The sequence below is a fragment of the Coenobita brevimanus genome, chromosome 51 (assembly GCF_032717465.1).
Source record: "Coenobita brevimanus isolate Jiangsu-jjx chromosome 51, ASM3271746v2, whole genome shotgun sequence".
Taxonomy (NCBI): Eukaryota; Metazoa; Arthropoda; class Malacostraca; order Decapoda; family Coenobitidae; genus Coenobita; species Coenobita brevimanus.
This window is the reverse complement of record NC_137004.1, coordinates 34,467,345-34,480,353: the sequence shown is the minus strand read 5'-3', so window position 1 is coordinate 34,480,353 and position 13,009 is coordinate 34,467,345. Positions and strand designations below refer to the sequence as shown.

The 13,009-nt window shown below is 40.8% G+C and overlaps 1 protein-coding gene across 1 annotated transcript; it reads right to left on the bottom strand.

Moving 5' to 3' along the window:
* Positions 1-5,184: 5,184 nt before the first annotated feature.
* Positions 5,185-12,750, bottom strand: LOC145400106 (hematopoietic prostaglandin D synthase-like). Its single transcript, XM_080272616.1, has 4 exons — positions 12,579-12,750; positions 10,262-10,445; positions 7,553-7,682; positions 5,185-5,356 (listed from the first exon to the last, which is right to left on the bottom strand). The coding sequence occupies exons 1-4, from the start codon at positions 12,709-12,711 to the stop codon at positions 5,192-5,194; spliced, it is 612 nt and encodes a 203-aa protein (XP_080128742.1). The 5' UTR covers positions 12,712-12,750; the 3' UTR covers positions 5,185-5,191.
* Positions 12,751-13,009: the final 259 nt, after the last annotated feature.

Genomic DNA, 13,009 nt, shown 5'->3' with positions numbered 1-13,009 from the left:
TCACACTTTCTTACTCTTCCATATTCTCACTGTCATTCCTCCACATGCTCTCCCTCTTTCACCCTTCCTAACTTTTCCACACTTTTTCTTATTTCTCCTTTGTCTTCGTCCCTCTACATCACTCTTCCTCACTCTTCAATACTCATCCTCACTCCTTGTCACTTCCATATTCTTCTTCTCTCTTCCTCACTTTTACACCATCTTCACCCTTTTTTACTCTTCTTATTTTTTCCTCACTCTCTCACTCTTTGTCACTCTCCGATATTCTCCACACTCGTTCTCACTCTTCCTCACTCTTCACACTGTTCCTCAATTTTCCATATTTTTCCACACCCATGTACAACTCTTCCACACTCCTTGCTCTTCCACTCTTCCTTACCCTTCCACACTTCCTCACTCTTCCACACTTCCTTACTCTTCCACACTCCTCATTTCCACACTTCCTCACTCTTCCACGCTCACACTTAAGCTTGTCCTCAGCATCCTCTTCGTCACCTATACAAACACTGACTCACCGATAAGCTCACTCACCGATTCTAATAACACCCACACTCATCCTTCTTGCTCATGTCCTTGCCTCCATCCTAACCCCTTATAGTAGATTTATTTTCTATTCTCTCTCCCTATAGTAGATTTATTTTCTATTCTCTCTCCCTATAGTAGATTTATTTCCTATTCTCTCTCCCTTTAGTAGATTTATTTTCCGTTCTCTCTCCCTATAGTAGATTTATTTTTTATTCGCTCCCTATATTAGATTTATTTTTTTCTCCTTTCCTTTAGTAGGTTTATTTTCTATTCTCTCCCCCTATAGTAGATTTATTTTCTATTCTCTCCCTTTAGTAGATTTTCATCTGACAGAACTGAATCATTCACGGCTTCAGTGCTGAGTCGGAGTTGCATGCGCCTCAGTGATGAGTTAAGAATGAGTCTTCTTGGTTACTAGACAGATTTATCCTTTAATCTGACTACACCTGGTCATCGACTATGCTAAAAGGGGATACGATCTTTGCTAGGTGAAAGCAAACCGACTGTAACACCTTTTCCTCAGCGATTTTTTTGCCGTACTACACATTAATTTTCGCGTTTAAGTTATTCAGGCCGTTCTAACATCGATATTATTTGCACGTTCCAAGAAAATCCTTACATGCCCCGTCCAGAAAAAAATCTCTGAGATGTTATGGGATTTCCGTAGCCAACGAGAACACGGTCTCAAATCTCATTCTTAGCGTTTTCAATACCATAGTCCCTTCATCTTAACTTGGCCCAGATTTTCGCTCGTTTGTATGAGTACCATATTTCACGTAACTCGGTGGCATAGCAGGTAAAGACAATACTACGGCTATACAATCTTTGTAGCACTTCTTCGTGACTAGCACCATATTCTAAAGTTAATGTACTGTTGTAGCTCAGTATTAACGATGGAGGGATGAAACCTGTTGGCCAAGATTAAGTAAAAGGGGTACAGGACTTCTCTCGAGTGAACGAAATAGTTGTGTTTTGGCCTTGATATACAGTAATAGCTAGGTGTGCAAGTAAAAAACAATGATTCGAGAATATTTTAAAAACATATTGGTATCAGGATGTCTCTCAGTTGAACAAAATTTAGTGTCCGCCTAGGGAAAACACACACACACACACACACACACACACACACACACACACACACACACACACACACACACACACACACACACACACACACACACACACATTCATCATCAAAGCCTCCTGTACGGTAACGTCTGTATTTTTACCATATTTTCTTTATATATCCATGCGATTTTAGTCAAGGAGAGAATTTCTGAGCTTGAGGATTTAGACATTGCCTTCAGTGATCACATGTTCACCCTCCAAAGCTGAAAAGTATGTCTGCTGTATTAAGAATAAAATGTGTTAAGATGGCAAGGGCTCGTATTCTCGTAGGGTAGGGAGACTCCCTATCGCCTCTTCCTAAGCGATTTATTATCCAAACTACCCATCAATATCCTCATTTTTGCTTCATATCTTTTTAATGTCGACAGATTGCATGAATAACACCCAGGAATGTAGTAACGGAGCAGGATCAGCAATAAATCGGTAAGGAAGAGGTGTTATAAGCTTGTTAACCGTATGAGAAACCGCCCAAGATGTTAACTCCATCACTATCTTATGTTTCCCATCAAGCTGAATAAAACCATCTGATGGTAAAAAGAATATAAGAACGGAGCCATCTTACCGAAAGGATTGACACTGAAAGGATTAACTGCCATGAAATCGAATACCAAGGCGTGTATTCTCATTCAGTAAAGATGTTCCCTAGCACCTCTTCCTCTACGATTTATTTTGGGGTCCAGCTGGTTAACACGATTACGTACCCAACTTATGCAGAGTATGGCGATATTAGAATGATATAACAACAAAAAAAGACGATAGTAATGTTTAATATGCAAATTAAATCGCTTAGGAAGAGGTGTCAGGGAACTTCATTTATCAACCATGAAATCGAGCACTAAGTCTCAGTGTAAGACTTGATCCACTCACATGACTGATGAAGGTAATGTTTCACGTACTTGTCTCGCACTTGCCAGGCTGTGGACGTCTTTGTGTACTTATAAAATATTCCATCAGCAACGTGAACTAATGCCCTTGATGCAGTGTAGCGCAATCACACTCCATGACCTCGGTTGACATTGGTGGTTGGAGTAGGGATATGTAATGCTGTTTTCTTTCAAATGATGATAATTAATAATAATAATTATTATTATTATTATTATTATTATTATTATTATTATTATTATCAGCATCATCATCATTATCATCATCATCATCATCATCATTTGCTACTGTATATCCACACTTGAAAGTGAGGAGCGTTCGAGCCAACAAACTTGCTAATGCTGTCATTTAGCTGAAAGAAGTGTGCCAATACACCTGTCTGATATTAATGTACAATTTGTTGTAATCCATCTTATTCTAGAGTGCGCACATAATAAGTCTTGGGACTTTAGACTTGCTAAAGATGCTTGGTCATACGCTTGGGTAATTTCTTTGCTTAGTTTGGTGCTTCTTGGCTCTCTTTCAAACTAAAATAATCGAATTTAGAGAAGTCACCTCCATAAGCTTTCCATGGAAATGAGTGTGAGTTGGTGCATTACTTCTGTTTTAGTTGCTCAAGATTTTGAAATGGCATTCCAATAATTAATCATACAGCATCCATGTTTATAATGTATACTCTCAAGGCTTCTCCCCACCCTCAGCCACAGTCCGAACATACCCCACCCATTCCATTGTCCCCCAACACCCATTTTTTTTTTTTTTTTTTTTACCTTACCCTCTACAGTTCCGTCACTTTTGGAAGATATTTTGAACTATACCATCACTGCGTTCAAACCACCAATTCTACAAGATTTGAAAACCTATTTTGTCAGGGTATACTTTCCTGCTCCAGCCTCACTACTCATGACCATGCCAGCCCATCCTGTCCATTCATTTGCTCTCCACGCTCATTTCTGTACCCCTCTGACGGTTTATTGTCGGGACACAGGCGCACGGTCGACGAACATGCTTGATTTATTATGTTCTTGACATATTCAGGCGATTATATTACCTTAGCATAGATTTTTGGTCTGGAAGGGTTAGGTATAGCCTTTATTTACTCCTTCACTACCAGATAACCTTAATAAATTGGATCATAACTGGTGGTGGTCTGATTAAAATTAAAATTGGTCGTCGGGTTGAAGAAACTGATACCTTTCTTCCTTTTTTCTTAACTGGAGTATAATGGCATCAGTTTTCCCATCTTCACTGGATTGAAATGCTTTCCTTTATTCTTTTCCAGAGTTAACTTCATCCCCTGACCACTGCTTCCCCTGCTAGTTGAGTGAGTATTTATCTTCACCCACCTTCAGCCAAAAAGATGTCACTAACATATTCCTATAAACTAAGAGATGTTGGTACCACATGCTCTTTTATTTTCTTGTCTCTGCTTCTAGCCATGAGTGCAATGATATCTTTTTGGCTGTGTTCACATTTTTTGTCTATCAGTAATAATGTATATGAAAAAGTTCAGGTCACATTTGCAGATTCTTTGGTGAACAGTTATGTGATTGTTTCTTGTAAACTTGTGGCAGATTCAACAGAAATATAGAAAGCTTTTATCAACAGTAAGTATGCAAATGACTGTTGATAATCATGTCTCACCAACAGAGAATATCTCATCCAAAAGCATTGTCATGTACAGTTTCGGACATAGATACTGTTTTACTTCATTAAGGTATATAAAACAGTTATCAATGACTTTCCGACCCAAGTGAAGCGATCTAGGGAACCCAATAGACTTTAGAATAATATGTCAATGTTTCATAATTCTTTGAATCGATATTACTGTCTGAAACTGTACACATCTAAGAATCGTCCAGTGAAACCTGAATCACAGTAATTTTAAGTCTTTGTCACATATATTTCCTTCACATCCCCAGCTTCGTCCTCCGTGAAACAGGTAAGGGAAGGAAATTAACACTAATCGTCGAAGGAACGTTTTATTTGTCATACATTCTTCTGATAATTTACCGAGTGTTAGTGACTAGGATATTAGCTCAAAATAATGCTTGTATTATGATGTGTTGGGTGATTTTTAAGCATGCTGGTGATGTTTTAGTCCCCCGTGTTTTCGTTATACATCCAACTCGGCAACAGGCTGTTCCTATCAGACTAATGTAGATGTTTGTTCTTTGGTTAGTAATGATGTATACTTTTTATTGCTGGAGCTACAAATGCACTTTTTTTTTTTTAGTTCTGATTATTTGCTTTCTAGGTGTGGGTGTTGAGCTTCTCTCACTGTCACTCCATTATGCTTGGTCCTAGAGACTCCGATTCAGATTGCTCATAAGGTAAAAAACTTTGAAAAAATTACAACTCCGATTTCGACGATTTGAATGAAAAATATGGACGTTACAAATCATGACAGTTTGTTAACTTTGAGCAGTATTCTCGTTACCTCTTCCAAATCGATTTATTTTCCATAATATACATGAATATTCTCTTCGACACTGTTTATATCATTCCCGTATCGACATGGTTTGTATAAAGAGAATAAAAGAGAATATTCACGTGCCAAGCAGAACTAAACTGACATGGAGAAGGTGTCAGAGAGCTTCATCCGCCAAACAGAATACAGTCCTCTGTGACGTAAATTTGAGTGTTGATTCAGAAGTTAGGCTTCAGTTTTTGGTCGTGTTTCCAGCCACTCCTTGATTCTGGGCAGGGACGTAACTTTCTCATAGTGGGCCTTGAGAGCCGGGTACTTGGCCAAGTTGTCAAGGTCAAAGAGTTTTAGATCGTTGAAGAAGACGCCGAGTGCCAGGTCACCCCAGGTCAGCTGATGGGTCAAAAACAGCGCAATGGATAGGTGGGTGGAGTGGGAGACGTACGTAAGTGGGAGAAATAACGAAAATGGGAATGAGATACGGGAGGTGTGTGCTGAAGGGGAGGGGAGGGGTAATGAAAGAAAACGAGTAGTAGTGTTTGTGTTCTTGACTTTATGTGCAAGTTATTCCGATTTGCCCGAGTAGAATGGATTAGTGAAAAATGTAGGAGAGATATGGGAGATGAGTGTTTGAGGGAAGAGATAACGGAAGGAAGCAGTAGCAGTTTTGTGTTCTTGTTTTTATATGTTGCTTACCCAGACTCTGAGCTCAGTGAGGTTAGTGGACGGTGTATGAGACCATAATTAGAGATGAGTTCTGAAGGTCAGGCGATGGGTGATGAAAGAGTTGCATCGGAAGTCGTTAAAGCTTTTTTTTTTCTTTCTTTTTTCTTTTTTTCTTGTAGGCAGACTGAGAGGATAAACAACTTACTCAGAAGCTTGCTGAGCAGAATAGGGTAGTGGACGCGAGAAGAGAATAAAACAGACGAAACTGAAGGTCAAGGAAAAAGGTACTGAAAAAAAATGCAATCGCAGTGGTATGCAGGTTATATAGAATCAAGGAAAGAGGGATGCATTAGGGCGAGTCCAGGCGTGTGCTCAAACATATGTTGGCAACACAGCTGGCAACATGCTTGGGAACATGTTTGCAGCGGTATTTGGACAGATGTATGCAAACATGTTTTAGTGCAATTTCAAACACTGGCAGATGGGATAAGTGTGTCCATACGAGTGCAGCTGAGACTTCATCATGATGTTGCCAACATGATCTGGACGCTGCTGCTCCCAACATGTTTGCAGCGTGTTCGTTACTGTGTTGCTTACATGTTGCCAACACTTGTTTGAGCACACGTGTGGACGCGCACTTGGGTGATAGCGTGGAAGGAACAAAGAAGAGAGAGTTCTTAGGGTCTTGACAGGGATAATGAAAGGGTAACATTTTTTTTTTTTTTTTTTTTGGGGGGGGAGCTGTGTGATTTGATAAACAGGTTACCCAGAGACTAATTAAGTGTCAGGCTGAGGAGGTGGGTTATCGTCAAGCATGCGTGAGTGAGGTATGGAGATGGTGACGTGGGACTGGAGTGGTGTGTGTGAAAAGTAATGGATATGTGATGGAAGGGAGTTAGATACGTGCAGGGTAAAAACAAGATTTTTTTAACCTCTTCATTTCCATGACGCACTGTTCTCGTAATGATTCTTATCTAAATGAAACGGCATTTAATAGTTAGAGAAGTTAGGAATGCTGTATATCCCCGATTCGAAAAGTCTATACCAAGTTAATAAACAGTCTGAAAGTAGGAAGAATTATATATAATAAATACGTCATGGGACTGAAAAGGTTAACTGGGTCTTAGACAACACAGTACTAGGAACTGTAATATAAAAAAAACTTCATTACACTATTGATACTGTTTATCACTACACCACAGTAACTATCGTGGAATTAAAAACTATTCGTGTGGGTTCAAGGCCTCTCCCTACAGCCCATCTTCAACTACACACATACCCTCACCCACACACCCATCCACACACACACACACACACACACACACACACACACACACACACATCTTCACTCATACATTTATCTTCATCCTTATATCCATCCTGACGCTCAAACCAGTTGTAAGAATTATTCACATTCTCATTATTCATCACCCTCCCCACAATTCACCATCTTCTATTCTTCACCATCCTTTATCATTCACCATCCTCCCCATTATTTACGTTCCTCCCCATTACTTTCCTTCCTCCCCATTATCTTCCTTCCTCCCCATTACTTTCCTTCCTCCCCATTATTTTCCTTCCTCCCCATTATTAACCTTCCTACCCATTATTCACCGTCATCTCTATTATTCACCACCGCCAGTGTTATTCACTATCCTCCCAATTATTCACTGTTTTCTTGTAGGTCATCATCCTACCCATAATTCATCATTCCCCTCATCATTCACTAATACCCTAAAAATTTGTGAAATTCATCACCCTCTCTAAGCCAACATCGTCTTTATCACTCATTATTCTCCTTATCATTCACCATCCTCCCTATTGTTCTTGCGCCAGTTATTCACCATCTTACCTACTATTATTCATCTAACCAATTATTCACATCCTTCTTATATAACTCACCACCCTACCTCAGTAACTTACATTGTCTGAGACGCACCACTCCCTGCCAGTAAACCTCTTCTCCAGTTTCTCCATGACGGGCAGCACGAACTTGGGCAAGAACTCCTCCTTCTGTGCCTTCTTCTTCTCCTCTTCCGTCTTCTCCGACATACTAGAAGAGAAGAGGCAAAGTAATTTAGCTAAAATTCGTCATCATCTTCATCGTCTCTCTCATAATTCACTGGTCAACAGTAAAACATCATCATAAAAGTTTTGTGGTGCTCTTGGTACATGGTTAGGTGCTGATTCTGAAAATCCCATCCGTTTTTTCCTATCACGTCCAGTATTTATAATGAACCTTCATGTTGAGACCGTACATAACAATATTCACATATATTCCTTTTTTTAACACCGCTTAGGCTATTTTTGCAGCTGTTGTTGTTTATTGAATCATTTGAAATGTCAAGAAAATGCAAAAATAGTCCCAGTTGTTTCTGCTTTGTCTGTGCTTTGTTCACCCCCAAGGGACAGCGACGCAACATCACGAACGATATCAAGAAAGTCTATCATCTGTACTTCGGCTGTGCTCTTGCAGATCAAGACAGAAAATGGGCACCGCATGTAATCTGTACAGCTTGTTCGAATGGACTAAGAGACTGGATGAATACGAGAAAAAAGGCAATCCCATTCGCCGTTCCTATGTTGTGGAGGGAGCCAAAAGATCATGCTACAGATTGTTACTTCTGCAAGGTCAACATATCCTGGTTTTTTGTTAAGACCAAGCACATGATTGCTTACCCCAATTTGGAATCCGCTATAAAGACAGTGCCGCACAACAATGAAGTTCTTCCCATTTCAATACCACCAGAAGATAGTATCGCCAGTAGCGACGATGAGGACGAAGATGTAGCCCAAACCGAGTCAGATGAAGCAGCTGAGGATGCATAGTTTTTAGCCGACAATGAAGACACACCTGACCAGTTCTTTCAAGGAGAGTTGAATGACTTAGTTCGAGATCTGGGACTACCGAAGGACAAGGCTGAACTTTTGGCATCTCTTTTGAAAGAAAAATGTCTGCTCAAGAAAGATGTTCGAGTATCATATTTCAGAAAACGAACTGAAGATTTTTCTTCATATTTTTCTGCTGATGGACCACTATGTTTTTGCAACGACATGACAGATTGTTCGCTGCCTTTCACAGGAGCATGATCCTTCTCAGTGGCGTTTATTCATAGATTCATCGAAGAAAAGCTTGAAGGTGGTATTGCTGCACAATGGGAATATGAAACCTTCTTTGCCTTTAGGACATTCAGTGCACATGAAAGAGTGCTATGAAAACATTGCGGCCCTTTTAGATGCCATGAAATATGACGAATACAAATGGATGTTGTGTGGAGACTTGAAAGTGATCGGTTTGCTGATGGGACTGAAATCAGGCTTCATAAAACATTGTTGTTTCTTATGCTTCTTGGATTGCCGTGCAACTTCCAAGCACTATGTGCAGTCGACATGGCCACCTAGACAAACACACGAGCCAGGAACTTGGAACATCGCGAATGGGCCCCTGGTTGCTCCCGGAGACATTCTTCTTCCTCCGCTTCATATAAAGCTCGGCTTAATGAAGCAGTTCGTGAAGACACTGGGCAGAAGAAACATTGAAGCATTGGGATTAGTCGCAACCAAATCCCCAGGCATCACTGAAGCTAAGCTGAAAGAAGGAATATTCATCAGCCCACAGATAAAGGAACTTCTGAGAGACCACAACTTCAGCACCTATCTGGCCGATGTGGAACTGGCCGCCTGGACCTCATTTAAATAGATATGTGAAATTTCCGGGGAAACAAGAGGTCATCGGATTATGAAGATGGTGTTGAGAAACTTCTCAATTTATTTGCTGCAATGGGATGTCGAATGTCGCTGAAAGTTCATTTGCTTCATTCGCACCTTGAAGTTTTCGAGCAGAACTTGGGAGCCGTCTCTGACGAACAGGAAGAACGATTCCATCAAGATATCAGTGCAATGGAGCATCGCTATCAAGGCTTCAGGTATGAAGGTATGCTCGCGGATTACCGCTGGATGCTGTACAGGGACAAGCCTGGAACGCAGCATCGAAGGAATTCTAAAGCTCAACGATTTTGAGTAGTTTGACCTTTGCAAACGTGCAATGAAACTCACTCTCAATTATATGACTTGCACGAGTTTCCTGCTTTGTCATTTCAATTTGGATGAAAATACAATGTATTTGTGGACTATTTGGAGACACTGAATTTATATGAGTAATCGACATAGTTCAAAAAACCTCAGATATACTAAGAAAAACATCGTTTTTATAAGTAGAGTAGTCATATCCGTCCAGCGGTAAAATTCAACCAAAATGATAAACGGTAGTTTCCACAAAATTGTGACGTGCTATGCTAAAATGGACAGCATATTCATGATCGTTGTCAAAAATAGGTCTAGAAATGTTATATTTTATACCTGATGAGAGAGAAAATATGATTATGTAGACCTGTGAATCATCCCGTACTTAAACGCCATCACTTAAAACTCATGGTCACTTTAAACTCCCACCACTGCTTAAAAGCCTCTCATCATTCTTTAAACACACACACACACACACACACACACACACACACACACACACACACACATACACACTTAAGTTTTACACCATTACTTTAAAAGCTTCCACCATTCCTTAAAAAAAATAAATAAATAAAATAAAAAAATACACTGCCACCTAAAACTCACCGAATCTTGTAGAACTCCGTCATGATCTCGTATAAGGAGTCGACGAGGGCGTCGATGAAGGCAGCCTCCAGGTCATTCTCAGGCACCAGTTTGGCCTTCTTGGCGGCGAAGCGAGCGATGGCCAGGGACTGCGGCAGTGTGTATTCCTTCACGATCAACACAGGAAGCTTACCTCCGGGGATGGCTGTGGGGACGGAAATAAAGTAAGCTTCCTAATACCCGTACTAGAGCCAAAATCTAGACCAGTAGAATTTACGAATAATGCGGGACTAATTTTCGGAACCTCCAAACCCCCCAATAAATGGCACAACAGCCCTCAGAATTTTCATAGCTTATAAAAAAACTCACCATATTAACCCAAAACATGAATACAGCATATTAATAAACATATAATACTAACATAAGCAGTTCTTGGACATTCAGTAGTGCTGGTCAGTTATTTTTTCTACGTGGTAGTGGCAAAGAGATGATGATTATAATTAAATTTCCTCCCTTGCCTCTGCCGTTATAATGACGCGATACGAATAACGACGTGCTACAGATAATGCACATACAAATAAGAAAAAGTTCACTGAATGTGGACACATTTAGGTTTTTGTGACTCGCGATTAGCTGAATAAAATCGTCTGGTGTTTTCTGGAACTTTGTGCTGGAGTTGTCCCTTATCATGAGAAGCTCAGTGGTGACAGTATTAACTTCTGAATCCTCTTATGAATCACTCTAACCTGACGAAAAATCGCGGTGTAAATTGGAATGAAATACTAGAGACACGACCTTAAACACCAGCACGAGACTGAGAAACTGACAAGAAGAATGTATGAGTGAGATAGAGGGGGAGAGAAGGAACAGAGAGACAAAAGATGAGATGGAGAGATTACTGAGAGAGGAGTGTGAGTTAGAGGGAGGACAACCATATGACAGAGGTCAGGGCGGCGTGGAGGCGATTTGTCTGTGGCCACCCCTTACGGAATGAAGGCGCCTGGAAACAGATTGATAGACAGATAGATAGACAGAAAGACGCTGCCCTCTGTTTTCATCGCTCCTCAGACTCGCACTTCCTTACCCATCCTTGGATTCGTTTACCTCTGTTCACTATACTCTGTTCACTCTAATCAGGTATAAAAGGGCTATCTCTCCATCTTGAATGCTGAGATATAGCAAGAGATTAACACTAGAACTTTGTGCGAGTCACTAAAAAATGCTGTATAAGGGATGGTAAGTATGGTCTTATTCTGCCACTGAGCAACGGGAAATAAGCTGCAAAAGGACAACAGCCTCCTCCTAGTTAAGATGAATGAATTATAATTATGCATTTTATCCCCTTATGTTTATCTCCTGTGTGCTGTCAGTCAAATAATAGTTTCATAATCTCTCATTCTCTCTCACTCCTCATTTCACTCTCTCTAAAAATGAAATCGCTTAGTGTTAAAAAAGAATGTTGACCCCTTCACTATAATGATCGTCTAGAGTTAGTTTTTGCTGCTATCAGGAAATTTTATTCAGCTTTCGAGACCCTAGTAATTGAAAAGATTGACGATGTCTGCATCTAACCCTCCAACTAAAAAAAATAAAAAATAAAGAAAAATCCAAAACTTAATACAGCGAATCGTTTGGAGACAGGGAGTTTATTCACCCACTCATGCACTCAGTTCATTCACTCACTCATTCAACTCGGCTCAGATCAGTGTATCCCAATTTTTTCTTCTCTGGCTAGTCCCCGATATTAATCCACTGTCAGAATCACTTACTCAACTCTCATTCAGCTCGTCCAACTCTCACTCCACTCTTCTTCAGCCAACCCTCTCTCTTGACTCTTTTGTCAGTGTCGCCCTGCTTCAGCACACTCAGCTAACTCACTGACTCATCTCACTCTTAGATCAGTCATTTTCCCATCTCATTCAGCTCAGTCATTCCGCCCACCAACCTCTTAAATAATTCATTCTTCTCGGTAGATAGAGGGACGTCACTACTTCAGAATCACATATGCATTTGCTCATTAAACTCTCAGAATTCTTGAACCATACATTCATCTCACGAAATCACACAGATCTAAGATAACCCACTCTTTCTTTCTTTTTTCTTTTTTTTTTCTTTTTACCCTCCCTTCAGAATCACTCACTAAACTCCAACCACTCACCCAACTCACTCTCTTACTCACTCACCTCTGAACTCTAAGTATCTACTCACTCACTTGACTTCAGAAATCTAACCATCTCTTCACTCACTCAACTGAGAGCTTAATAGTCTATTCACCCACTCACTCGCTCACCCCGCTCACTCAACTCTGATCTCAGCACTCACTCACTTGGATACTTACTCTTCTTCTTCTCTGGCCAGTCCTCACGGTTAACCCTCTCGTCAGTGAAGGGAATATCTCCCTGTTTGAATATCCAGCGCACGATCTCGGCGCGAGCCCGGACGTTGAAGTAGATCAGCTTGTATTCAGCCATGACGGTGGTAGCGGTGGCGGTGGTGGCTGTGGAGAGGGATGGGAGGTAGAAAAGTAGCTGGTAGAGAAGACCGGGGTAGAGAAGACAATGTGAGCGAGGTGGGAGTGGTGGGGAGAGAATAAAGGTGGGTGCAGACGCTATGAGGAGCTTAGGCGCGGCGCATACCTCTGTAACGTAGGCCTTTGAGCCTGTGGCGGGTTATTAATCTAATAGCTTGGGATACAAGGCCATTGCATCGTCTAGGGTGCCACAGTTACCTCCCCTACGTGTTGCCGTAGGTCCTCATTTTACCTGGCAA